Here is a 27,999-nt window from a genome sequence, read left to right as displayed (position 1 = left end):
TAGACTTGAGCACAGTGCAGACTTGTTTGTTATTGTTGTCTTTCTGTGTCCAGATCAACGGTACAGTGACAGAGAACATGTCTCTAGCTGATGCCCGAAAATTGATTGAGAAATCACGTGGGAAACTCCAGCTGGTTGTTCTCAGGGACCGAAAGCAGACACTGCTCAACATTCCTTCATTGAATGACAGTGACTCAGAAATGGATGGTGAGGTTTAATGTGGGTCCAAAGTTCTGGATTCTATGCAAGGACAAAATGGAGCTTATATTGTTTTTCTGTGGTAGAGTGGTATTAGGTTCTTTTAAAAAAAGAATGAAACACAAACAAACCTAAGTAATACTCAGTTAAGCAACAAATTCCCTTTCTTTAGATGAAAATAATTTCATAGTAACCATATAATTACATTTTAGGAAGGGACAGAGATAGAAGGACCAGTTGGTCTGGCAAAATCTGTCTTACTTCTTGGAGCAAATAAATCAGTTTCTTTAATAAAAATTTTTAAAACAAGTGCTTTGGACTGGTCTCTCCTTCTGAGGACATAAACATTCATGGCATCATTCAAATGGAGGGAAGAAATGTCAGGACAAGAGGAAATTAAGTGACCCTGGATAACTGGTTTCTATTCCCAGCACCTGTTCTATATAGGTGTGTGAGCTGTATCTCTCAGCTTGATCTTGCTTTGGGAAGAGCTCAGAATGTTTGGGAGAGCAGGATGTTATATTGTTTGGAACAATATACTTGCTTTTCTGGTGTCAGAATATGGGGTGGAACTTCCTGTAGGTTTTACTGTGAAGTCTGAGGTGCAGTTCAAATCCAAAGTCCACTCTTACTTCCTTTGCTGCTAAAGGGCAATGATGTGGGGACTGTTGATGTGAAGGTGGTCTTCGGTTTGGAAACCTCTATAACACTTCAAATCAAAGCCTGCTAGCACTAGCTAATGCGTGTGTGGTATGCTCAAAGTAGTTATGTGATGCGAGTGTGTTTGCTAATAGTTGTGTGAAACTTTCCTGAAGCATTTTGGAGGATGGAGGGATGGAAGAACTAAAAGGCACTTTTTGAATCTTTGTCAAATCCAGCTTGAGATGAGAGTGGGCTGAAATGTTCAGTGTATCCTATATCTGAGAACTTCATAAATACACATGCTGATCAGGTGAGCAGATAACTAAAACAAATCCTGCATGTCTTCATTTGCCACTCTCTTTACAGATATTTCTGAAATAGAGTCAAACAGATCATTCTCCCCTCAAGATGACAGATCACACCATTCTGATCTAGATTCACATTCATCCAATGAAAAACTGAAAGAGAAACCAAAGTAAGAAGTGTTCTCTATTTTTTTCATGCTTATCAAAGAAGTTATTCAAATATATGCATTCTTATCTGATTTCATGACACTTTTGTTCCTCTTTCTTCCTTTTAGTGCAAAAGAGGATCCCTCCAGTAGGATGTCCAGAATGGGAGCAATGCCTACTCCATTCAAATCAACTGGTGACATTGCTGCTCCTGCTGTTACAGCTGTAGACTCAAACAAAGAATTGAAGTACCAAGATGACCCAGCAGGTCAGAACCTGAAGGTTTTGGTCACCTTTTTTTTTTCCCCTGGCCACAGAATGTTCATTCCATCAACCATGATGACAAAGCTGGCATGCTCTTCATGTCAGCCCCACCCTGACACACAGACAGGAGGTTTGTCTTTGCTTTGTGGTGCTGGGAAGAAACACCTGATATTTTTTGATGGCAGTTGCTTATTAGAACTATCACTTGAAAAAAGCAAACACTCTACTAGATCATTTGCTGTTAGACTGTTGGCCTAAGCAGACAAATGAAGTCTGATCTAGCTTGCCTTAAAGGGTTGAATATCCCGTCCCTGAACTCTTTTTTTCTTTTTCAAGAATGAAAAAAATAGAAATAAATGAATTTTAGTCAGACATGCTTGATGTTTAAATCTATATTAATCTTTGGCATGGAGGGTTTGATTGCTATCTGATAGCTAGAAATTCCTGCTATTTATAACTTTTTCATATCTCAGTAACTTCTTTTGTTTGGGTTTTTTTTCTTTTTTTTTAATTTAGTGCCTCAGCCAAAGGCAGTTACACGAACAATTCTTAAACCCAGCCCAGAAGACGAAGCAATATATGGGTAAGGTGGTACTTGCTGAGTCCTTTTGCACTCTGTATTCTTTCAAGTGCGTGATTCTTGGCTGCATGGGTTTGTGTTCTTTCTCCCATTTGGAGTGGTACTCCCTTTATAGCTTAATGCCAGGAAGACATGACATGGTTTCTAACTGATGATATTCGAGATAACTTAGTTTTAGAAATATCTGCATGGAATCTACCTGGAACGTATAGGACACTCTGTATTTCTGGGCTTGCATGGGAACATATGCAAGGGTTTTGTTTTATTTTATTTTTATTAATAGGAAATCAATTTACATATTTCCTTTTGGGAGTTCAGATACAGAAGTTGAAGAAATAGGAGTGTTGGAATTGTAAGGAGAAACCTTAAGTTTTGAAAATGTTCTGTAGCTTGGTGTGTTGTCTTAAATGAAAGCCTTTCTGGGTTGGACCCTGCATATGTTGTAATTTATGTGCAAATTAATGAAGCGATTATTTTGGTGAAGGGGAATTTATAATACAGGCTTAGGGTATTACTGAGAATGGCTGACAGATAAGTAGTGTCCTCTGAGTTGGAAGGTCACTCAGGCATTCAGCTTTTCTGACAGCAAAACAGCTGACCCTAGTCCAGTAGTCTCCCACTGCAATGTGAAGGCACTGACTGTTAACATATCAGTAGATTATACTTGAAAATATTTCTCATTACAAGAAAATTTGAAGACTTCTAACAAACATGTTACATGGTAAATTAAATAGGTATCAGTTTAATTTGTATGACAGTTCTTTAGATTATAGAAGAAAAAAACAATGAGTATGATTCCTCATAACTCAGTCTGTTTTCACAAAAACTGCTGGTATTCATATAACAGAGGATACAGTAGGTAGGGAACTACTCTGGGGAAACCCGACTGTTTCCCTGCGCAGTCAGGTCTGTGCATGCCAGTTAGTCACTATTCCTAGCTCTTTTTCCACCCTGAAAAATTCAAATTCTCTGCTTCCTGCCTTCACTGAAGGGCTACTTCAGTAAATATAGCCTATATAGTAAAAGAAAGGAGATAAAAATGTTATTAATATGATATTGTTGAGGGGGTTGTTATTTTTTTTTTTCTTTTGGCATCCTAATATTGTTATTTGCTTTGATATCTGGCCTTACTTCCTTTTTCTGTTTGTAAATCCTGTAGTCCTAATACAAAAATGGTGAGATTCAAGAAGGGGGATAGCGTGGGTCTACGGCTGGCTGGTGGAAATGATGTAGGGATATTTATTGCTGGAATACAAGAAGGTACCTCAGCTGATGAGGAGGGACTGCAGGAAGGAGATCAGATTCTTAAGGTATGAGTATGTGTCCCTGAAATGCAGATAATTCTGTATACTCTCATTTGCTCCTCTTACTTGAAATATCGAAGAAATTATGATCTTAGGAATCAAATTATTGCAAGGGTGTATATGTGATGGAGGGATCTTACAGAAATGAGTTCTTGAAATAGAATTTTATACCAGCCTTTTTTTATAATGTTGTGGAAGGAGTAGTTAAATATTAATCAAGAAAAATGCTGCAAGGTGGCACAATAAATTTTTTGTACAATGTTTCTTTCTAGTCTTGGAGGGGGAAAAATTGGGGCCATCATAATTTTCTTCTTTCATCTTTCTCCAGTTTATTTGGGTTATAGTGATTTATTTTTCAGGTTTCTGATTTATATAATCTGTGCCATTTAATCACTTCATTCTGCTTTTTTTTTTAATTCAATGGAAGGTTAACGTAATTGTCCCTCTACCTTTTCTCTTGCCCCTACTAGAGGCTGTTAAAATTGAAGAAACAATCTACCTATGTAGAACCAGAACATTTTATTTCAGGAAGATTACTGTTAATAACTGGAATTAAATATTCACAAGAGACAATAATTTACTTTTTACAGATATAGATATACAGATATATGTAAAAATAATAAGGAAAGAGAATATTAAGATTTTTCAGATGAAATAAAAATCTGTGGTTATTCCTTTTATTGTTGATTTATCAGTTGTTGTGGGTTTTTTTTTTGTTGTGTAGGTAAACACTCAAGACTTCAGAGGCATTGTTCGGGAAGAAGCTGTTTTGTATCTCTTAGAAATTCCCAAAGGTGAAACTGTGACAATTTTGGCTCAAAGCAAATATGAAGGTAGGTGCTTTGAAAAAAATGTGTTTATATCTATGAATCTTTTAAGCTGTGCTTTGTCAGTGAAACTACAAATAATCTCTCTTGTGCTTATTTTTGATAGCATTTTAGCTTATTTCCTTTTCACTAGTTGAGAAGATAGTTGTATTCCATACATACAAGGCTGCATGTGTGATGTGTTTTTCAGGATACTTCTCCATGTCTATTATTAGCAAATAGCAACTCTTAATCCTGAAAAGTGGTAAGGCACTGCTTTTTCTTCTGCCTTTCTGTCTGTAGCAGCTGGGAGAAGATCTGCTGTGCCTTGGCAGTCAGAAAGGATTTGGTCAGCAGAAAATGGACAATTTTATTCATGAACAGCTAAGGAGCAAGAAAAGCTTCTTGCTTTCCTTTTGGGAGACGCAGCCCTGCTGCAAGACTGTATTACCATAGCTGCCTTTTGCCCTGGAGCTGTAAGGGCTATGCACATACAAGTTTGGAACACGCCTGATAAGTGTGTGTAAGGAAATGTGGATCTGAGTTTTTACATCTTTCCGAGCAGATGCTCAGAATTTCAAAGCTGTATTTGCTAAATCACAGCTTAATCTTTCTTTCAAGTGTAAAAAGATATAAGCTAAAATGGAGGTCTTGTTTTAGTCTACAGAGACATCATGGCCTGTGGCAGAGGAGATTCATTCTTCATCAGGAGCCACTTTGAATGTGAAAAAGAGTCACCACAGAGCTTAGCATTCACCAGAGGGGAGATCTTTAGAGTAGTTGATACACTGTATGATGGCAAACTGGGAAACTGGCTGGCTGTGAGAATTGGAAATGAATTGGAAAAGGGCCTCATTCCAAATAAAAGCAGGTAAGGTGGCACCATGTCTTCCTACCCATTGTTAGAAGTAAGATTTTTTTTTCCCTTCACCGTGTTACTTTTACTTCCTATGTCATATCTTTCTTCCTTTCTGTTCCCTTCTACAAGAATGAAAGAATTGTTTTGTCTTTATTTTTACAAGAATTGTACCTATAAATACTGCATATTTTAGAACCATGGCATTATGCAATGAGACAGTGAGAGAGGGTGGTGTTACATACATACCAGGTCATTATTTACAGCACAGGCCTAGAGCTTCTGTCTCAGAAATCAACCAAGCTTTGAGCAGTAGCTGCTTCAGTTCCTCTTACAGAAAGTGGGTGGTGCGTCCTATTTACCCACCTTCTTCTTTGTCTGTTCACCCTCACAGAATCAAATCAAAAGAAACAAAAGACCACACCAAAACAAAAAAAAATAAACAAACAAAATACCTTCACCTTAGGAAGTTCATGACTCTTTGTGCAAGAATACTGTCATGATTAATTTTTAGAAGAATTTAGTTCTTGAATTTCTTATGTATATCCTTGTGGACAGTGTTTTAAGTATTTATTCTGAGGCAGGATTTGTTAGTTTGGGTTTTTTTGGTAGCTGTAGTCTGTATTTTTGTGTGAGATACTGAGTGAAGCACAGCAACATTTTCACTTAAATATGGTTTCCTAATCAAAATTCATGGGAAGTAATAATAACTGTTCAAATGTATACAGTGCATAAAACAAAGTTAATCAGACAGGAAAAAACCCTAAAACCACAACCAGACTGTAGCTGAATTTTCAGACTGTAGTTTTTAAGTTCTTGAGTGTGGTTGTGATTTTTTAATGGAAGAAAAACCTCACAATTACACGAAGCACACAAGTTACAAAATACCCTTCTTGCGTGACTCCCTTGTCAGCTTCCTGCTAAGTACATTTTCTCCTCTCTGTGAATTGGTCTGACCAAACCAGCCTTTGTTTCTGTGCTCTAGTGATTTAAACTTTTGAGGCCTAATGGAGAAGAGAATAGTGACAGTAATTTTTTAGGCCTTCAGTTCTGAGTTGCCCCCTCTCACCACCTCTTTGCATATGCATTCTTTTATTTATGCTTTGTAAGTGTTCAGTTTAAGACCTCAGGACTCATTCCTGCCCAGCAACTTGTGGCAGGTTGGAGCCTTGTTCTGACGATGTGTTTGCTCCAAGGCAAAGGCACCTGAATTTTTTTGTGTGCTTTTTTCTCCACTCCTTTCTGTCTATCTGGCAAATTATCTGTTGCAAATTCAAAATCCACTGGTCATCAGTGAAAGCACCCTTGCCCTCCTTAACTAGTTCTGAACTCCCTGCTTTCTCTGTCAGAGCTGAACAGATGGCCAGTGTTCAAAATGCCCAAAAAGATGGCTCAAGTGATAGGGCAGATTTCTGGAGAACACGTGGCCAGCGATCTGGAGCAAAGAAGAATTTGAGGAAGAGTCGTGAAGATCTGACAGCTATTGTATCTGTGAGCACAAAATTCCCAGCTTACGAGCGTGTTCAGTTGCGTGAAGGTAGGTGAGACTGCTTTGAGCTGGCTGCCCATTTATTGCTGCCTGTTTTAGCATCCAAATGTTTGGTCAGCTAAGAAAGTGATTTCTAACAACTTCTATGTTAAATTAGAACAACAGGAAGGGATGACATTTCTCTCAAAATGGAGGATTCTAGATGCTACTGACAAGTCTATAAGAAAGTTTTTTTACCCTTTTAAACTGCTGCTGTTCCCTCTTGCCTCCAAAATACACCTGCCAGTTTTAAGGTTTAAAATGAAAAAGGGGTTGAAACAGCAGGGCTTTCCTTGTTTCCTCGGATTCTTCTTGGCTAGCTCTGAAAGTACAGTCCATATGCCTGAGATCAACCTCAGTCTTCATAAATAGCACTTCAGCAGTAGGTTCAGAGCGAATACAACCCAAGTATTTTCAACAATCCAAACATAATCATGGCTCATGTAGTCTATCTCCATGACTGTAAACTACCTATATTACTTAGTGGTGAGCAGATCAAGCTGATTTTCTGGGTAGTGGCACATGGCAGTATTCTGGAATAAAACAAACAGTAAAGAGTATTTTAAAGGAGATCCCAGATGCCAGGATGAAGACTTGGGGTAATGGCATTCCCCCTTAACTCCGAGGATTGTGTTTTCACTTGCTTTGACATGAGCAGTAACATAGTTCTACATTTCTTTGCTTCTTCAAGCCGCATTTCAGTAGGTTTATCATTTGTGTCTTTATTCATACAAAACCCACTCTATGCAGGTTCATGGAGTTTTGATGAATGGAAAGATACATGAAGATCTGTACATTTTCAGATATAGAATATTCTAAATACAGTTCCACTAGAAGGAATAAGAAAGCTGTTCATGAAAACAGTCTCTTACTTTCTCAGCTGGTAAAAGTAGTTTTCTCTATTATGCTGTTGCACAAACCTCTGAGAAATAGTTTTTAAAAAATATATTTTTAATAACCTCAACTTAACTTTGCATAATAACTGAAGGTCTTGTCTTTTATATATAAAACCAGTCTTATCATATTTCTCTTTTCTCCAAATATTTTTCTTTCAGCTGGTTTTAAGAGACCTGTGGTGATATTTGGCCCTATTGCAGATGTTGCTGTGGAGAAGTTGTCAAATGATTTGCCTCACCTGTACCAGACAGCAAGTAAGTTGTCCTCTTAGTGTCTTTTTTCATCCTTAACTGAGAGAATGGATAACTTAATAATTGCAGCTGCCTGGCCACTCTAGATAAGCTAAAATGTTGTCTTTGCAGAGACAGAACCCAGAGATGCAGGTTCGGAGAAGTCAACTGGAGTAGTGCGCTTGAACACTGTGAGGCAAATCATTGAGCAGGTGGGGCATTCCTCTGAAAATTGCTTATGCCCAAAGGCATGGTGTTTGATTTGTGTGCTCCTGGAACTTTCAGAGTACTCAAATTTTCACTGCATCTATTTCTGTAATAAGCTTAATGATAAAGCTGTTTTGAAGTTGTTCAACAGCAATTTTAGTAATTTTTATAACTTTGAACCTGATATTAGAAATTGCATTTTCCTTCTCAAGTCCATTCTAAATTTAGACACAGGAGAATCTGTTTTAATATATGGTTTCTGAATTTGAGAGGCTTTATGGTCATGCAGTGTTGTTGTTGCTCTTAACATTCTAAATATGGTATAACTTCTTGCTCTTAACATTCTAAATATGGTATAACTGTGGGAAAATATTCCACAAGTTGTGCTCTTATTTGGATACAAATATCCTAGTATTCTTAGGATTCCATGTTCCAGTCACCTCCACTTGTTCCCACGTGCACCACATTGACTGGCCTTTCTTGTTAACAGGATAAACATGCTCTGTTGGATGTCACTCCTAAAGCAGTGGACTTGCTAAATTACACCCAGTGGTTTCCAATTGTGGTCTTCTTTAACCCAGACAGTAAACAGGGTGTGAAGACCATGAGACAAAGGCTATGTCCTACATCAAACAAGAGTTCGAGAAAACTTTATGAGCAAGCAAACAAACTGAAGAAAACTTGTTCCCACCTCTTTACAGGTAAGGAAGAATGTTTTTTTAACCTGCTGACTAGGAGAGTAGTGTTTGTGACTTTGTAAGTCTCAAGACATCTACTCATTACTCAGCATAACTCATGCAGGCTGGAACCAAAAGAGTGTGAAGGTGTGGTTATGAGTAATGCCTTCCTTGACTTCTTTCAAAGTTCTTTGTTCTACCAAATTCTAATGGAGAAGAAATTGTGAGCTGGTGTACTGCCATTAAAAGATAAGTGATTTAATAAGCTTAGAAATGGACCAACAACAAAACAAAAATACCATGGTTCTGTCAATGATCTAAAAGATGTGGCTGTTTAACATTCTCACATACCTAAACCAAAAAGTGTTAAACAGCATGGAATGGATAAAGGATTGCATTGCATTTACCATGATATATATACCTTTTCCTTCAATTTTTACAGCAACCATTAATTTGAATTCAGCCAATGATAGCTGGTATGGTAGCCTGAAAGATACAATTCAACAACAGCAAGGAGAAGCAGTATGGGTATCAGAAGGAAAGGTAAGCAATCAGTCCATACTCTCTGAAGCTATACAAATGTTTCAAAGTATCTCTTGCCAGTAAAAATTGTTCAAATTTTCATTTGCCAGTGGTCACTAGGCTAGACAAATAGTCAGTTTATGTATATCTTTAACAAACAAAATGTCTTGGTTTGAAAAGACAGGAGTCTGTGAAGGAAGGCAAAAGCCTCCTGTGAAATGAAAAAGGTAAACCCCCTCCCTCCGAATTACCACAGTTTTAAAAAAGGCTCTCAGGCAAAGATATGGGAATGGGAATAACAGTTCTTTTCTTGGAAAAAACCCCTAAATATAAACAATAATAATAATAAAATGTAATTAGTACAAACGAAACTAGTGATGGAATCAGAAACCTGACACACTGAGGAGTCAGGGGGGTAGTAGTCCAGTTAAAATGGTGGCTGCTCCTCCTGGAGTGGCAGATGAAATGCTGCTGAAGTGGTGATCTCTAGAAGGGTGTAGTTTTCTCTGAAGGTCTGGTAGTAGTTGGGCCTGGTCTTCCTCTGGGAATTCAGCAAAGAAGCTGCTCCTCTGGGAATCCAGCGAAGTGGCTGGCAGTGTCTCAAAAAGTGCTGATTTTATGCAGGTAAGGATGCTTGGTTCTTCCCTCTGGGCAGAGCATCTCACAATGGGATGATGTAACTTTACGGATCATGCAGTGAGTCATTCAATAGTTTATTAACAGAAAATCTCTCCCCGGAGGGAGACATTGTTCTTGGAAGAGATAAGAAAACTGCCCAACCTCCAACAGATGGCAATAGAATACATGCTTATCTTACAAGCCAGGACACAAAAATTTATTATTCTTTCTGTAACACTTTGGAGCCCAACATCACTAATGCTGGGCTTGGGGAGAATGATGATGAGGGATAAACTTCTACAGGACTTTTTGTAGCAATTCTGCATTCATTTCTTTCAGTTCCATGAAGTCATTTCTAAGGGTTTGTTTGGCCTGATGTTGAGTCTTAACTGGACTTTAATTTATTTCGTCTTTGTTCCTTACTTTTTACTGACTTTTGCGTAGATGGATGGCATGGAAGATGACGCAGATGATCGTATGTCTTACCTTACTGCCATGGGCGCTGACTATTTGAGCTGTGACAGCCGGCTGATCAGTGACTTAGAGGACACAGATGGCGAAGGTGGTGCATACACTGACAATGAACTTGATGAGCCTTTGGAGGAAACAAGGATTTCATCTGTTAGCCGATCCTCTGAACCTGTGCATCATGAGGAGGTGAGATGATTGGATTTTTCAATAAGACTGAACTTTGGGCTTTCTGAAAACCCTTTATGTATGGCTTAAAAATTAGAGGGTTTTTTTTAAACAGCAGCTTTACCTTGCTTCTTATACTGTTTTAGATCTACCCTTTGAAGAGGAAAATAATAATAGCTCTGCTTTTCTGCCTAAATTTATACATTTCTTAATGATGTCTCATGACCTTGAAGTTTTCAATTACATTTGCAGTGATTGTAGTCAGGTTGCTGGCAGTCTTTTGACTCCTGGTTACTGTTTCCAAAATTATGAACTTGAGAGAGAGGAAAATGATTGAATTACTGGCTACTGCAGTGATTTTATCTCTTTCTTTCATAGAGTTTAAAAAAGTTTACTCCAGAACCAAGAGCTCAGTTGAGAAAAGCTGGTAGCAGGGAAATCCTTAGAGAGCCAAGTCCACCTCCAGCATTCAAGCCTGAACCACCTAAGGTAAATTAGTAGAAACAAATCTGAATACAAGCATCCTCTTTCTGGAGAACTCTCCGGGGTGGCATATTGGAAAGAGCAATAGACCATTTTAAGTGTGGACACAATATTTTGAGTGTGGGCAGAAGAAATGACTGAAAGTGTTGCAGGATCAAGCAGAAAGAAGTCTTACTGGATAGCAGTTCTTCTCAAATACACGTGATCTCTAATATGGAAGAAAGTAAACTCCTTTTTGTATCTACTAGCAAACTGAGAGGCACTTTTTTAGCTCAGCAAGATCAAAAGTAGGCTAATCACCAGGAAAAACATATCTCATGGCTATTACTGTGAAGCACAAAATCAGAATCTACCACCTGACCGTCACCATTCTGTTAACTGGTTGCTCAGGAATGATGCAAGAGGGAAAAATATACATATACTCTAAATATTCAAAATACAGCTGCAGTGTGCCTTGACAGTGAAGATAGGGCAGAGGAGGACATGCACAGTAAAAACAAAGGCTGAATATAAAACATTAGGTTCTGTGCAGTTCTAAATTTTAGGTCATGATACTTCACATTAAGCAGCAGTGAAAAATTACTTGGAGCATCAGTTTTCTCTGTGCTGTACTCTAACACATGTAGTTCTGGTAATCCTTAACAAATAGGACAAACAAATGTCTAAGAAGTCTGAATGTCCTGGTCTTCTGTACGGTGATGTGTAGTCTATGAGCATATGCCCAAAATGTTTTAGCAGTTCAAACATCTTTGAAGTGTTACATCATATGAAGATTGACCCTGATAAATACATAGGCAAAGTGATTACTTTTAGGTTAATGCCTTCTTTTGAGACTAAAATTATACAGTTACTGATGTAAACTCTGTGGGTTTTATACTTGCAGGGAAAGTTACAAAACAGAGAGGATCCTTATGACTTCCCCAAGAGCTATGACTCCAAGTTGAGTAATGTTGCTGTCAGCAGTGAGACTTCAACTGTATCAGCTAAAGCACCACCACCACCTGTTTCTGTGAAACCTGTTTTTGGGCGTCCCATTCTGAGAAACTCTCAGCCAGCAGTCCTGCCTGCAGAGGAGGAGGAGGAGGCAAAGTTGGAAGAGGAAGGAAGCGAACAAGAAAATACTCCAAAATCAGTACTGAGGAAAGTAAAAATATTTGAGGAGATGGATCACAAGGCAAGGATGCAAAGAATGCAAGAGCTACAAGAGGCTCAAAATGCCAGGGTATGAAGAGATGCCTTTCCCCCTCCTGTGCTTTGTGACCTATAGAACAGCCAGAGTCCTGAAAATGAAAATCATGCCCTTTGCATTGTGTTGCTTATGGAGGGAGAAGTTTGGGAAGCCACACACAGAGACATACTCTCACTCGTTATGTGTATTTGTGTATAAAAAGAGGTCATATTTTAAGGTTTACTGTTTTAACTGTAAAAACCTGACTTCTAATAATCCTGTTGCTTTTGGCAATCCATTGTTCTCAAATGTGCTTTGAATTAATACTCTAGCAAAAGATGATATAATTGTAGGAATATCAATAGGATATTATCAATTTGTGCTTTAATTGTTTCAGATGTAGCAGTCTCCTGCTAGATTCTAGATCCAAATATAGGATCAAAAAAGAACAATTATTTTCTTCTATTTTCTTTTAAAGCTTGAAATAGCCCAAAAGCATCCGGATATTTATGCTGTCCCTGTCAAAACACAGAAGTCAGAACAGAACTGGCCCCAGCCAATGAGGTAAGGTATATCCAGTTCCAAATATTCTGTCTCGATTCTTGACTTTGCTGTAAGGAGGAAAACTGATCTTGCCAATTTTTGTTCATACAAGTCATCCTGCCTTGGTATATTGTTTTGTTGTGATGCCTTAAAGATTATCATAAAGGTGGGGCAGAATTTAGCAAACTCTTCAGTGAACTCATTTCAGGATTTTTTTTCTTTTAGTTCATTTATAGTAAGTTCATTTATAGCATTTGAGTCATTTGGGAAGAAACATTGTATTGTTTCACTGAAATATTTGCAGAGATAGTTTTTTTCCCCAGTCAGTGTTACAGAAGCTGGCTTGCATTCATGTTCTCTGATGTCTATTCTACCTGTGCTAGATACTTGATGACTGTTACTCTATCCAAACAAATATTCTAATAACACTTAATTACGTAAATGCTTCTTCTTTGCAGATATGTAGTGTGGCTAGGTAACCTAAGGGTGAAAGCTGATACAGGTGACCCATCAAATCTCATGAAAGTAGTAGTCTTTCATTAAAATTCATTAAGTTCTGGATGGGTGGACCCACTGCACATTTGTAGGACTTGACACATATGCAAGAGCTAACACATTGCATAATGGCTTTTGTCTTCTGTCCTTCAGGACTCTGAATTTTTTTTTTGCATCTTAGCAATAGCCAATAGAAATGGAACTTTTCTTCCCTAGTGAGTCAAATGCTTTGATGTCACGGTAAATAATCTAAAATGCAAAGATGGAAAACAGGTATTTTCTGCATTTCTTGGCAGGTTCAGAAAAGCATTAATTTTTATATAGCATTGGAAGTTTTGTAAAAGTAATGAAAATTAATCTTTCACTACATTTGCAGAGTGTTTGTCTGCATGTAGAAATCAGTGTTGCTGGCTTTTTACAGGAGTTAATGATTGGCCTAGAAGGGAGTATTTAATCTCTGGGAGAAAGATGTAAGCAGAACACCATCTTTTTTTTCCAGAGCGTGGGTTGATAAAATCATAGGTTTGAAACTGAGGAAATACACTGCCTTGGCAGAATCTACTTTTCTATGTCTGCTTAATGTCATGTCAAATGTGTAGCACCACAGTGTATAAAAAGCAAAACTGTGGGTTATTTCTACCCTGAGGGCCGTGAGTGGAAAGGCTACCAATTTAAGAAATGTCACATAAGAAGTCTTTGGACTTCGAGACAGAAGACTGAGGATGCAAAAGAAGAAGGGGGCATATGAAAAATTCTGTGCAAAACTAATTAAGGGAGATGTCAGCTGGGGTTGTAGCAAGGCTGGAAACCTCTCTGCTCAGGGAATAGAGTACTGTCAAACTAATTGATGTTTCAAACTATTGATGCTTCAAATTTTAAACTGCACACTGTGTGTGCAGTTTACTATTTGAACTTTGGCATTTTTCCAGGTAGGTTGATCTGAGAATCATCCTCCAGCTGAATGGAAATAAGATGCCTCTCTAGATAGGTTTACCACAGTCACACAGCTTTTTATTGGCTAGAAGGGGTTTCATTTGCTCCATCTGCCTTTCTGTATGTGGCCATAAAGCAGGTATTAATTACAACTATTCTTTGGTTTTTCATAATGGGAATAGACATTATCTCAATCTCTTTCTCTTACTCTCTCTTTCTCATGTTCTGCTGTTAGCTCCAGGCCTCCAGAGCCGCAGAAGGCTCCTGTTAGACCTTACCTGGAGAACCGTGTCAGCTACGGCAGCGATGCGGAGGAGGAGCAGTACCGCCGGCAGCTGGCAGACCACTCTAAGAAGGGCTATTACGGGCAGGCATCCAGATACAGAGACACAGAATTGTAGGCTTGCTAGCATGTCCATGTCTAACACTCTTCTGAGGTTTCTTCCTTCGCAGCCAAAGTGGAACAGTAATTAGTCTTGAAAAGCTGTATTTTTACTGGGGGTGGTGTTAGAGGGTACGTTACTCAACTCAGACATATCTATACACTGGAACTGGAAAAGTTCACTTTTTGGGGATATTATTTTGTCAGTGTCTATGAAAAGAAATCACTATTGCCTGAATGCTGTTGCCTGTTGTATAAGGACCAAATCCTTAAAGTATGTGTTAATTCTTGGCATCTTCATATTTTAATATATGCCCCTCTTTTTCCTTTTTATTAATGCTGCCTTTTTGGACTGTTCTGCTGTGTTATAAAAGTATGATCCCAGAGATATGCTTCTAATGCAATAGAACTAAATGTGAAAGTGTATTTGAAGAACAGTAAGTGCCTTTAACAAGAAGAATCTGAATCTGTTTGTTTTGACATGATACTTGGTGCAAAGCCATAACACACTAAAAAGGGGATTGACTGTTTTACCTATCTTAATTTTTTATCAGTTTCATGGTAACAATTTTTCTTGCATGTTATTTTTCTAAGTTCATATAGATGCATATGCTATATTCATAGATGCATATGCTATATTCATAAATACTGACTGTACATATTAAAGGTGCAATTGAATGGGTGGTTGGAAAAGACCAGGATGTGCTTTAACAGAGAAAATGGTGTAGAAAATTCAGTCACATATTAAAATTTACGCAGACTACAAATAATAAAGTATATATTCTAGACAAACTTCGTGTATCTCAATTTTCTTTTCAACAGTATTAGTCTAGAATTGCTGACTTCCATGAGTACACTATTTCAGTTCAGGATCTCCTCTCCTGTTCAGGTAACTGGGAAACATCACTATTGATGTGCTTCACACTTTCTGAACATTGTTTTAAAATCTGCTGTGATTTAAAACTGGTGCAAAACTATGGAGTTCCTGCAAGGGACTTACTTATAGAATATTGAATTTTGCCTCACCATTTGTGCTTTTTAACCTTATACAATAAAATTCTTCAAAATGGCATAAAGAAAAATTTATTTTGATCATACAATATGAAAAGATGGTTTTCTAATGGTCTTCTAAAAATAAAGTGCCATCCAAACTCTAACCATTATATTCTATATTAGGACAATGTTCTTCACTGGGAGAGTGGTTCAGCATTGACTGGAACAGCTCCCCAGGGCAGCAGTCACAGCACCAGCCTGACAGAGTTCAAGAAGCACTGGGACAATACATGGTGTAACTCTTGGGAATGGTCCTGTGCAGGTCCAGGAGCTGGACTCATTGATCGTTGTAGCTCCCTTCCAACTCGGGGAGTCCATGACTCTGTAACGCTTTCTTAGAAAAGGTAGTATTTTCTTGTTGAAGCAGTAGGATGAGGAAACTTGTGCTGCTTAGATTAGAATCATTTAGATTGTAAAAGACCTCCAAGATCATCAAGTCCAGCCATAAACTGAAAAGTGCCAAATCCACCACTAAACTGTGTCCATAGCACACCTGCATGTCTTTTAAATTCCTACAAAGATGGTGACTCAACCACTTCACTTGGGCAGTTCTAATGCCTGACAGCTCTTCCTGTGAACAGATTTTTCCTAATACCCAGTCCAAACCTCCCCTGGTGCAACTTGAGCCCATTTCCTCTTGTCCTGTCACTTGTTACCTGGGAGGAGAAGATGACCCCCACCTCACTACCAACCTCCTTGGCAGAGAGCCCCTGAGCCTCCTTTTCTCCAGGCTGAACACCCCCAGCCACTTCTCACAGGACTTGTGCTCCAGACCCTTCACCAGCTCCATTGCCCTTCTCTGGACCTCTGCTGCCTCAGTGTCTGTCCTGCAGTGAGATGAGCGGCACTGAGCACAGCACTCGAGGTGCGGCCTCAGCAGTGCCAAGGACGGGCGGACAGTCCTGTGTCTGGTCCTGCTGGCCACGCTTGCTGATACAGGCCAGGAAGCCATTGGCCTCATGTGGGCACAGCTGGCTCATGTTCAGCTGCTGTTGACCAGCACCCCCAGGTCCTTTTGTGCTGGGCAGTTTTCCAGCCACTTTGTCCACAGCCTGTGGCACTGCTTAAGGTTGTTGTGACCCAACATGAGGGGCGTTCACAAGGGCAGGCTCTGACACTTCATCATGTTAAACTTCATACCACTTGCCTTGGCCTATTGATCCAGCCTGTCTAGAGCCCTCTGCAGAGCCTTTCTACCCTCAAAAAGATCAACACATGCCCAACTTCGTGTCACCCACAACTGACTGAGAGGGGCACTTGATCCCTTTCCAGATCATTGATAAAGAGAATATCCATGTAATATAAGTATGTTATATAAATATACAGAACACGTGAAATAGATCAATTTAAATGCGGTGTAACAGAGCTGAGGGGTCACTCTCCTAGAGAAGCTGTTTGAGCTGGGTCCGTACCACGGCGACCAGAGTTATTGCAGTAGCTGGGGCTGCTCCCGAGGTGGGGAGGCACCTGGGGCTGCCGCCGGAGCCACCCGGCCTCCAGCCGCAGCCCAGGCAGTGCAGGCATCGGGACGGGCAGATGGGACATGGTGTGGCAGGGTCACAGCTCCCTCACCTGCTTCCTGGCCCCCACTCACTCAGGGATCATCCGCCTCAACCACGACGAAGAGGTGGAATTTTATTGGATTAATGGGGAAACACTCTGACAAGTGATGAGGAAAGGGCTGAGCTACTGAGCTGCTCTTACTGAACAGTAAGAGCAGTAGACTACAGCCACCTGAGGTGGAAGACAGGATCTTTATAAATTATAGAGTCAGTGAATATTGAGTGCTGCTCAGCAGGTTTGCAGATTACATGAAACTGCAGAGTGCTGCATGTGACACAAAAGCAAAAGAATGGGATGCCATCCAGAGGAAACTGGACAAACCTGAGAAGTGGGCCCACAAGAACCCCATGTAGTTCAACAAGTCCAAGGACTTGTTGCATGTGGACCATGGCAATCATAAACACAAGTACAGAGTGGGAAGTTAACCCATTGAGAGTATCCCAGCAGAGTGGGTTCTTGTGGCAGAAAACTTAAATATGAGGTAACTGTGTGTACTTACAGCCCAGACAGCCAGATGTGTCCTGGGCTGCGTCCAGAGCAGTGTGGGCAGCAGGGCCAGGGAGGGGATTCTGCTCCTCTGCTCTGCTCTGCTGCGACCCCACCTGCAGGGCTGCATCAGCTCTGGGGTCCCAGCACAGGAAGGACATGGACCTGTGAGAGAGAGTCCAGAGTAGGCCATGAAGATGATTAGAGGGATAGAGCAACCCTCCTATGAAGAAAGGCTGAGCCAGCTGTGGTTGGTCAGCCTGGAGATTTTGGGGTGACCTTACAGCTCTCTCCTGTACCTAAAAGGAGGCTACAGAGAAGATGGAGAGGGACTTTCAACAAGGATATGTAGAGGTAGGACAAGAGGCAATTGCTTTAGGTTGAAGGAGGGTAATTTCAGATTAGATAGTAGGAAAAAAATCTTTACTGTGAGCATGGGGAGGCACTGGAACAGGCTGCTCAGAGAAGCTATGGATGGCACCCTAGCAGTGTTCAAGGTTAGGTTAGATGGAGCTCTGAGCAACCTAGTCGAGTGGAAGGTGTCCTTGCCCATGGCAAGGAGGGTTGGAACTAGATGATCACAGCATCACAGAATCAGTTACATTGGAAAAGACATCTGGGATCAAGTCCAACCTTTGATCAAATACCACCTTGTCGTCTAGACCATGGCATCAAGGTTGCCATCCAGTTACTTCTAGAAATCACCAGGGATGGTGATTTTACCATCCCCCTGAGCACTCCATTCCAATGCTTAACAACCCTTTCCATGAAGAAATTCTTCCTGATGTCTAACCTGAACCTGAGCCTGTGTCCTCTTGCCCTGCCCCTAGAAGAGGCCAACCCCCACCTGGCTGCACCCTTTTTTCAGGCAGTGGTAGAGAGCAGTAAGGTCACCCCCAAGCCTCCTTTTCTCCAGGCTGAATACCTCCAGCTCCCTCAGACATTCCTCACCGGACTTACAAGGTCCTTTCCAGCCCAAACCATTCTATCACCTATAAGAGAGAAGATTGGCACATATAGCTGTATGGAAAGCATAACAGAGAAAAATATTTTCTTTTAATACGGGCAGTGTCAAGCTAGATGGGGAGGAAGCTGTCTTGTGCCAAGCCAAACCTACTCCAACTCCTTTGTACCAGATGGACTTTTTAAAATCATTGTGTTTTCTGAATGGAGAAAAGAAACTGATATCTAGAGTAGATTAAATGGTTCAACACAGGGTAGTTATAAGAGGACAAAGAATACCATTTTATAGGAATGTTCTGTCTCAATGCCCCATTTACCATCCTATACACAGGTTGAGTTTAGACTTTCCATTTGCCCTGGTGCCTGAGATAAAAGAACCATGAATAGCAAATATTAATTTAATTTCTCTATTGCATTATAAAATATAACATAAAATTTCCATTAGAGAAGTAATTTACAGCACTTTAAAGATGTTAGAAAGACAAAATTGTGCATATGTTTAGCTTCAATCTTCCTATAATGAATACATATATAGCTAGATGATCGTTTAGGAGCAAATCTTTTTTTGTGAATTGAAGACTAGATAACCTTTCCAAAATAATGATCTGCTAGGTCTACTTGGAAACACAGCTGTGTTTTGTCAGCTCTTTTCCTCATTTAATTCCAGCTTAGAGTGGTTGGTCTGTGCTTCACCCACAGGCAGAGAAATAAACAGCAATCTGTACTGCAGCTTCATATCACTCATTTACTCCTTCCAGTCACTACTTTTAATTAATTGTTTGTTCCTGAATGACCAGTAAAGGTAGATGATTCGAGTATATTGTGTCCTGAATCATGCAATGTCACTGCTATGTTTTGCTCAGTGCAATAATCAAAAAAGTGTCTGACCATGGAGGAATGATTTATTGTTACTAGGCAAACACACACACAAACAAAACCAGACAGAAACCAAACCCTGGTGGACTAAGTCAAGTGTAATTGTTCTGTGAGAAAGTGTAGACAACATGTTAAGACAGACAAGAGAATAAGACACCTGGACCTACTCAATCTTCTTAAGAAATAGGGAAGAGACCAGCTTCTATTTTTTCCTCTGTGACACTCAGTATGGTGTCCTAAGATCTCCACTAAGAAGGAAACCTGGACAAAACTATTTTGCAAGAGGAAAGAAAGAACTTGTGTGTCTGGGAGATATAATAAATATGATAAAGTTTATCTGTTTCGATCACTACAACTATTAAACTCATATAATGATTACAGTTTTGGGAAAATACTTGTGTACAATTTATGGAAATTGCTGTAGTATTAGGGAATAATTTTCTTGAAGCACATACATTTGTTATTGTTTTTTGATGCACTTCTGTTTTCAAAGTAATAAATATTCCCAGTAAGTGAGAATATTTAATTTTATGTTTCACTTCTTGTATCCCACTCTGATTGTTGTTACTCTTTGTTGTCATAGGGGATACATTTTTCCTGACGCTGGCAGTACATCCAGTCCAAGTTCTCTTAGGCAACTTTTTAAAGCCTCCCAAATACCTACATACTGAACATGAAGGAAGCTATAAAGCAGTATCATCAATCTGCTTGGAGTGACAACCAGATTGGGAATGAAGCCAACCACATAGCAGAAGGTCCAACAACAGAACAAAAAATACTGTATGAACAAGGCCTAGAGCCATGAGATATGTCACAAAGGGAGGACTGTGGGCAGGATGGCTTGCTGATGGGGAGACAGGTCATCAGGAGGATTGTAGCTGACCCTTACTGCCGCACTTGGTCAGGTGGAAATGGGAGTGACACCAAAGTGTCCCTTTTGTTTATGTTCCACCCTTGCACAAGGCCCACTGGTTTTGTAATCGCTCTCTGTATCCTTCATTAACATATGCCCTGGCTGCCCCCTCTCTGCACTTATGCTGGCAGTAATGGTATTTGGCTGCAGTCTCACATTCACTTCTCCCATATGTATAGACTGTACTTGAAATCCTTCATGGAGGATGAGAACATGAGCACTTTGCAGGCAAGTCAGTGGGCTTGTTCCTCTCTCCTCCCTAAAGGAGGGATACCTCTTCAGCAAGATTTGATCCCCAGATGTGTCAGAGTGCCCCTGGGAACACTTGTACATAGCACTGTACACTTTTTTCATGTCTAGTGAATCTATCTGTGGAAATATAACAAGAAGCAGTAACTTGATGCCCCAATAAATGGAACTATTGGTGAATCTGGGTTTGAACATTCTTATTCAAGTCAACCAGACTGTGTTGAATCCTTGAACTGCACTATTTGTGACTCTGTGATCACAAATGGTGCCAGACCAGACTTACGGTGTAACCCACACCATTGGTGTCTCTGGGATCTCATCAAATGTCACTGGACTTAGACCAACAAGTTGGTTCTAATCAGAAATTAAGCTCAGGTGCACCTAGCCCCTCTCTTCTCTAGGGACCACCTGGGAACCAAGGGGATTTATTTTTCTACCAGTCTATACTTTTTATACAAAAAATACACAGCCAAGTCTCAGACTAAAAAATTAGTTTATCTGACCTCTTCATCCAGACAATATGACTTACAGACTATTGCCTTTCTCATCACATATATATTCACAGGAGACAGGGAAGACAACAAAATAGCAGTTTAAGACCAGCTTTCACTAAAAAAAAAATCAAAACCAAGGGGCAGATATCCCAAAGTACTGTGATAGTCATAACTGCCTCTATTACATGGGAAAGCAAAGAGGTGAATTGTACTTTTCGTCCTCCTTATTCATTCTCTTCCCATTTATTGTCAAAATTCAGACCTGTACTCAACTGACATTGATATTAGTTATTGCTCAGTTACTCATATGAGGGAAAAAGAGTATTTCATTCAAGTACATAACTTCTTCCCATGTCAGTGTCTTTGTATTTGCAAGGCGTTTATTGTGTCTAAGTGAGATCATGGGTTCATTTAATTATCAGTGTTTATGTATCAAAATCCACATATTAATGCACATTTTTACACACACACACACACACTCTAATGAAATGTATCCATAAAAAATAAAAGTGAGGAGAAAGAAAACATTTTTCCTAAAAGAACATTGGTAAAGAAAGCTTAATGGAAGCTTGGAAGTATAAATCATACTATAGGAGACAAGATGGCAGTGGCATTCAGCAGGTCCCTGACCAATCATTGAAAATATTACTTTATTTCTGCATATTCTTCCACTGCTAGAATATTAAGAAAACAAGTGCTTCTGTAACTCTTTATTTTGAATTCTGATTATACATCCTATAGAATTTTAGTAGTAGAGAGAATTAATAATCTAACATATATATAAATATTCTAATATCCAGCTGAAATAAAAACAAAGTAGCAAAACAAAACAAAACAAAAGACTATGAAGTCATAAAGCAGAAAATGAAAGTGCTGCAAAAGCATGCACAGGGGGGAAAACCTTACAAACCAACAAATGATGAAAGAAAACTTCTCCTACAGAATAATTAAATGTCAAGATTTTGAAGAAATGGGAGTCTACAAATAACTTCAAAGCAACCAGCATAGCACACAGCGTTTATACACAGGAAAGAAGGAACATTAGAGCTTGTCTTACCATGAATACTTTTGGCTTGATACAAATTGGCCTCATACTGTCAAGCACCACCATCATCTCCAGTCTTCAGTGCAACCACCTCCCTTTGCAGCAAAGAAAAGTGATCGAGAACAGCCTGCGACTCTTGGATAAAATGGGAAAAGAGTTTCCCCAACAATGTCTAAGAGAGAAAATGTCCTTCAGATTTCCTGCGCAGGTTCTGCAGCCCAGGCAGAAAGAGGCTGTTGAAGTTGCCATTGAAGAGATCTTCCAACATATCTTCTATATCTTTAGCAAAAATCTGACTCTAGCTGCTTGGGATGGAACAGTATTGGATCAGTTCCAAAATGGACTTTATCTGCAAATTGAGCAATTGGAGGCATGTGTAATTGAAAAGCACACCCAACATTGTCGGAGTAAAGACGTCAGCAGGCTGAAATTGAAAAAGTACTTCCAAAAAATAGACTGTTTTCTTAACGACAAACAACATGACCTGTGTTCTTGGGAGATCAGCCGTGCAGAAATGAGAAAATGTCTCCAACTGATTGATAAAGTGACAAGGAAGCTTAAAAACTAAGGTATAAAGATATTAACCTCACATAATTTACAATATTAATAATAAAATATTATAAATAACATTTATTATTTGTTCTATGATCTATCTTGTGGAAGTGCTGTAGTTAATTTTTATTGCATTTAAATTATGCTTCTGAAATTTAATTTTGCAAATGTAATGCATTATTCAAAGTAATGTAATTTCTTTCCTTGGTAAGTAAGCTGTCTACTCTAGCTATAAATTAATCTATAAGAATTTTCAGTGAGGGTTACTCCCTATGAAGATATTGCAGCCTTTGACAGATAGTGACATCTTATGGTGTTTTCTGCTGAGAAACATGCAGATAACTTCCATCTCTATTTCACCTACAAGCAGAGAATCACATATTTGTGAATGAACTACACATCCCACGCCTTACAGGAATTACTAGATTTGTACTGATGCAGACTGCATCAAAGATAAAGTAATACACTGCTTAATTAAGTGATCCTGACTTAGGCTGAGAATATGCATTTTTTTCTTTGGGAGTTTGTATCCTCTTTTCCAAGCAACTAATTTTTTTTTACATTTGTGTAATTCTAACATTTGCTTTGTCCAAAAATGTAAAATAATTCTAGAAATATTTATCTACATAGTACATTTTTTGCAGTAGTTATGGCCTTTGAAGTAATTTCCCCATTGGATAGTGTTACTTTTAATTGAAATACATTGCCTCTAACTGTTTGGGGACAAGGGTTTTATTCCTTCCTGCAGTGTTTCCAATTCACTTCTATTTTTTTTCATAAGATTATTTGAAGTAACTTTTCTATGTAAAAGTATCCTAAAGCCACATCTGTCTGTGGCACATTGTACTTGCTCATGGATATATTTATCCTGGCTACTGCAATCTCCAACATCACCACCCAGTACTGTGCTTTATTGCTGCATGAAATATGCCTCTTTCCCTTTGCTCACAAATTGACCCATATGAAAGTATAGCCCTCCAATTAATTTCCCCTCCAAACCACACAACCTTCAGTAATAATTACAATACAATCACATTTCTTAAAACAGCTTGCAATAAAACTAAGCCTGGATTTTACCCTTGGGAAACTGTCCCTGGGTTACTCCATTTCAAACAGTGTGCTTTCCCTAATCACTTGCTATGAGGGGAACAGAGGTATATCAAGTCTCTTTTACCCAAAGAACAGAGTTAAAAATTTGGTAAAATCCCAAAAACTTTAAAAAAACCCACAAACAAACATCTATCTGTGGCCATCCTGATGTACATTCGGCGCAAGCTTCTGGATCTGGCATAAAGAAGCAGAGGAGAGAGGATATCTGTGGGTCCCAAAAGAGGGTGGTGTTAGTCCTGGAGGGCTGAAACTGCCAGAGGCTGGTTTAAGCATCAGGTAAAGAGCAACTTTAAAGCTGTTTCTGATCTCCAGCCATTCTGAAAAGTATTGAAAGGGGAGATAATAAAAAGTGTATCTAAGCAAAAAACTGACTGGTACAAACAGCAGTGATGGTGCAGGGGTCTCGGGTGTCGTGTCTATGACACAGGTCTCTTTTGCAGGGTGTCCGTGCTCTCCTCTCTACCACTGATGGATGCTAGGTGAAGGAGAGATGGCAGACATGGATCTCATGGATGAAGCTGAAATACCAGAAATAAAAACAGATACCAACTTCACCATAATCCAGAACAACAAAAAGACCAAAAAACCAGAGTAAATTATCAGAATAATTTTTCCACCTGGTAACACCCTGTCACATTACAACAAAATACGTATTTCTTTGCTTCATAACTAGCAGCACTTGAAATAGACCCATCCTGGGACTGTTTCAAATTTCATTTCTGTTGCTTGTTTGTTATATGTACTTCTCCAAACCTGTACAATAAAATTACATTCAGCCTACTCACCCTTCTGGTTCTGATATCTTTGGGTGGCTATTGCAATGCAGAAAACTGTTACTGAAATGGCTACACTTTTATAGAAATTTGGAAATATTATGAAATATTTTTCAGCTGCTCTCTTGCCAGGGATTCCAGTTTTTATTGCCTTGTCTGCAATTAAAACATGTTAATTTATGGCCCACTAATTGTTCAGAAACTTTTGTATTATTATGTTTTCTTTTTAATTCATAGCTGTCCTAAATATCTCCTTATCAAATAAAAATTTGTTTTGATGTATTTCAGTCAACATAGTACTTTGCAGTGTGGGCAAAAATCAGAATGGGCACTAGAGGGCAAAGTGAAATTAGAGACAAATGTAAGAATTTTAGGTGGATGTACATGTGTTTTGGCAGTACAGCGTTTTAGATCTTTATGAGCATGCTTATCAATAAAGTGCTAGTCCACAGAAGGGAACTGAAAGAAAAATTAACTATTCTTGAAAAAAACAAGAAGATCTCAGAGGTGATGGACAGGAGTTCATAAAGCAACACTTGATTTCATTACTTTTTGGCCAGCTGTGAGGCAACAAATTATTTGTATTGAGACAATATCTAGAAGACATTTAAATATAGGGAACCCTGGAATAGTCACAGTACAAATAAAAAGGAAAAAGAAAATTGTAAGCTAATATGCCTTTGTTTTATTCTTACTTTCAAGAAAGAATATTCTTAAATGTAAGGTAAGAAAGATGGAGATTCAGAAGATCATTTCTCTTCATCTTGCCCTTGCAGGATTTTGGAGTAATATATATTTCTTTGCCATTGTGTTACCAGGGGAGCTGTGTACTATGCCCCAGGCTAGCTAAAACTTTCTGGTATTTCTTCCAGTTATTACTTTTCTAGAAGTTAGATAAGGCAAATAGATTACATTATTTTCAAATGGAAATTAATAAAACAGTAGATGTGAAGTCTCAAATCCTCATGGAAAATTTAGCATCTATGAAACAAAATCCTTCCAAGAAGGGACTGATTGTAAGCCAAGAAGCTTCATAAATTTTTCTACAAGGCTCACATACCAGTGCTGTGCAGCACAGGTCCCAGTCACAGCCATCGCTGTTCTCACAGCACCGTGTTTATCTGTGTTGTGCTGGACTTAACTGTTTTGCACTTTTGGGGACACTAAAAATGGCAAGTTTTCATTTATGCAGAGTTAGTTTTCCAGCATAGATTTATGTAGCTATGGTCAAAAGCCTTGTCTTCCACATGGATTTTAAGAATAGCTGCAGCAGAAGTGAAGAATGCTTATTCCAGACTTTATTTTGGAAAAAATTATTCACAAAGCTCAGTCAGCTATCAACTACAGCTGTACCCATTTTGTCCATGGGTTTGGCTTGTTCCATCAGTTCCGACTTAATTTTAAATTGTAGAAATAAAAAAAAAAACAAACCCAAAACAGAAGAAAATCCCAAAGCAGGACAAAAGCCTGTGGAAATTACTTGCCAAAAAATTACCCAGGATTAGATCTGGTTGCTTGTCCTTCAGAGTAGCCCTGGGGAAGTTACAGGGGTGGCTGTGGTGGAGCAGGCAGACCCACACCAAGGCTGGGGCTGTGGGCAGGAAAAGGGATCAGGAACTGCTCATGGGAAGACAATGCCCACAAACTGTTACATCCTGCCGGTCCTCATTCCTTCCACTCCAGTCTGCCCCTTGTTAGGGATAGCCCTAATCTATTTTCCCCCTCCCAGTTGTGAAGGAACACTGGGTTCTTCCAGGGAGCAATCAGAGAGAAGACTAAGAAATGAGGGTGACAAAGATACAGAGTAGATCCTAAAATAAAGTGTCAGTTCTCAGTTTTAACTGACAGAATGAATTTGCTTAAGAAATTTAATGAAAAGCAAAACAATATGAACAAAACAAGTAAGATTGTAATTGATAATTTCTAACAAGGTGATTGTTTTTTAATATTCAAAAATCTTCTAATCCTCATATAGGCAGGTATGAATCATTTGTACCAAAATTTCCCACACTTCTGACATCATGATATCCTCAGGAAGGTGCAAAGGCTTTTTCAATTTTGAGCTCCCAGAGGAGCAGTCATCTGTCAGGGAATGTGAAGACAATCTTTCTTCTCAACCTTCACCCTTCCTAGTACCACAACCCAACCTGCAAACTAGAGGGAAACTGCAGTGCTGCTGTGGGGCCACATCTCTGCAGCCACGCACTGTCAACCCCACGATGCTTCCAAACACCATCCAGGCTCTTCAGTAGCTGTGTCCTGAATTAATTATTTTTCTCTCTGTATGACTACAAAACTGAAAATTCCATTTCATGTGAACTGGATTAATTTCAGTGGAGGTGAGGAAGAAGTAATGGCAAGTGGAGATGAGCACAGGGAAATCCATGTGCTGCCTCAGTTCTCTTCAGGAGGCTGCAAGGTTGGTGCATTTTCTAGGACCAATCTTGCTGAGCCCAAGTGCTCACAGTAAGAATCCTAAAACCACGTTATCTTCATCAATGAGGAATTCAGTGTTCTAAGCAAAAAATACCATCTGCTTTTGAACACATAAAAGTAAACACAATTAACATTCCCTTCTAAAAAATAACTGTTAAAGCATGGAAGTGCATTTGCAAAGTCAAAATCCACATTCAGCAGATGAACTACTGAGATTTCAAATAGCATTGTCTGGCCCCTGCACACCAGTTACCAACACATCTACTCACTGTAACTTTCACTGTCTACACTATTCCTTAAGTTTCTTATCTTGGTAGACCAGAACCTGCACAATTTCCTCTGGATTTAATTGGAGTACTGTGTGTTACAATTCCCAGAAAGGAAGTATTTTGACAGATATATTTATATAAAATAGAAAGCTTTCCTTCAACAAAGTAATAAAGCCTATCTGACTTAAACGATTTTTCAAAATGTTGCTCTCTCTTCAATCAATTAACATACTTTCTTTTAAAGTCTTTTTGGATTGACTTGTACTCTGTTCTGGTCTCCATTTTTGGGAAAAGCCTGCACTGGACATAACAGACTTTTTCTTGAGATTATAATATTTTAATAACTAAAAATAAGTTCTTGCTGCCTGCCATATAACTCAGGGTGTTATCTTTGTGACAAATATTAAATCCAGTCAGAGCTACTCACTTATACGTTAAAAGTATTTATGTTGGACATGAATACTGATCATTCGAAGTAGTTCAAGATATTAAACACTTAGTTTGCTTTCTCTTTTTTCTTCTTGGTTTGTTTGTTCATTTTTAAAGAAAAATAGGAACTATATCCCTCTCTTTCCCAGTTCCTTACAGTTCAGTATTTCTACAAACCGTTACATTCCTAGAAAATGGCAGAAGCTATCATCACAACTTCCCTTATAAGAGACTTGGTCAGGACTAACACTTCAATAAAGTGAAATCTACCAGCCCATCTAGCAGTAATTCCTCTTTATTATTGTGGTAACAAATTTTATGGGGTTGTGGGTCTCATCCAGCAATGAAACTGGGAGCAGTAAATTAG

General features: G+C 39.0%; 2 protein-coding genes across 11 annotated transcripts in view; both read left to right on the top strand.

Annotated features, from left to right (window-relative positions):
- Positions 1-15,213, top strand: part of TJP2 (tight junction protein 2) — a 62,963-nt gene extending 47,750 nt beyond the window's left edge. For all 10 annotated transcript variants that reach the window (XM_072922281.1, XM_072922290.1, XM_072922289.1 and 7 more), the window contains 17 exons: positions 54-207; positions 1,207-1,315; positions 1,421-1,560; positions 2,073-2,139; positions 3,296-3,446; positions 4,165-4,273; positions 4,907-5,117; positions 6,452-6,639; positions 7,686-7,781; positions 7,890-7,969; positions 8,455-8,665; positions 9,084-9,184; positions 10,226-10,438; positions 10,796-10,906; positions 11,784-12,122; positions 12,547-12,632; positions 14,275-15,213. In XM_072922281.1, the coding sequence (XP_072778382.1) occupies positions 54-207; positions 1,207-1,315; positions 1,421-1,560; positions 2,073-2,139; positions 3,296-3,446; positions 4,165-4,273; positions 4,907-5,117; positions 6,452-6,639; positions 7,686-7,781; positions 7,890-7,969; positions 8,455-8,665; positions 9,084-9,184; positions 10,226-10,438; positions 10,796-10,906; positions 11,784-12,122; positions 12,547-12,632; positions 14,275-14,440 (2,532 nt within the window). In that variant the 3' untranslated portion in view covers positions 14,441-15,213. The remainder of the gene's footprint in view (positions 1-53; positions 208-1,206; positions 1,316-1,420; positions 1,561-2,072; positions 2,140-3,295; positions 3,447-4,164; positions 4,274-4,906; positions 5,118-6,451; positions 6,640-7,685; positions 7,782-7,889; positions 7,970-8,454; positions 8,666-9,083; positions 9,185-10,225; positions 10,439-10,795; positions 10,907-11,783; positions 12,123-12,546; positions 12,633-14,274) is intronic.
- Positions 15,214-22,016: 6,803 nt separating this feature from the next.
- On the top strand, positions 22,017-24,505 carry LOC100228379 (interferon omega-1). Its single transcript, XM_002190284.5, has 2 exons — positions 22,017-22,632; positions 24,166-24,505. Exon 1 carries the CDS (start codon positions 22,077-22,079, stop codon positions 22,629-22,631), a length of 555 nt encoding a protein of 184 aa, XP_002190320.4. The 5' UTR covers positions 22,017-22,076; the 3' UTR covers position 22,632; positions 24,166-24,505.
- The last annotated feature ends 3,494 nt before the right edge of the window (positions 24,506-27,999 follow it).

The sequence above is a fragment of the Taeniopygia guttata genome, chromosome Z (genome assembly GCF_048771995.1).
Source record: "Taeniopygia guttata chromosome Z, bTaeGut7.mat, whole genome shotgun sequence".
In the NCBI taxonomy this organism is placed as follows: domain Eukaryota; kingdom Metazoa; phylum Chordata; class Aves; order Passeriformes; family Estrildidae; genus Taeniopygia; species Taeniopygia guttata.
Note: the sequence above shows the minus strand (reverse complement) of the source record. Positions and strands in the feature narration are given on the sequence as shown.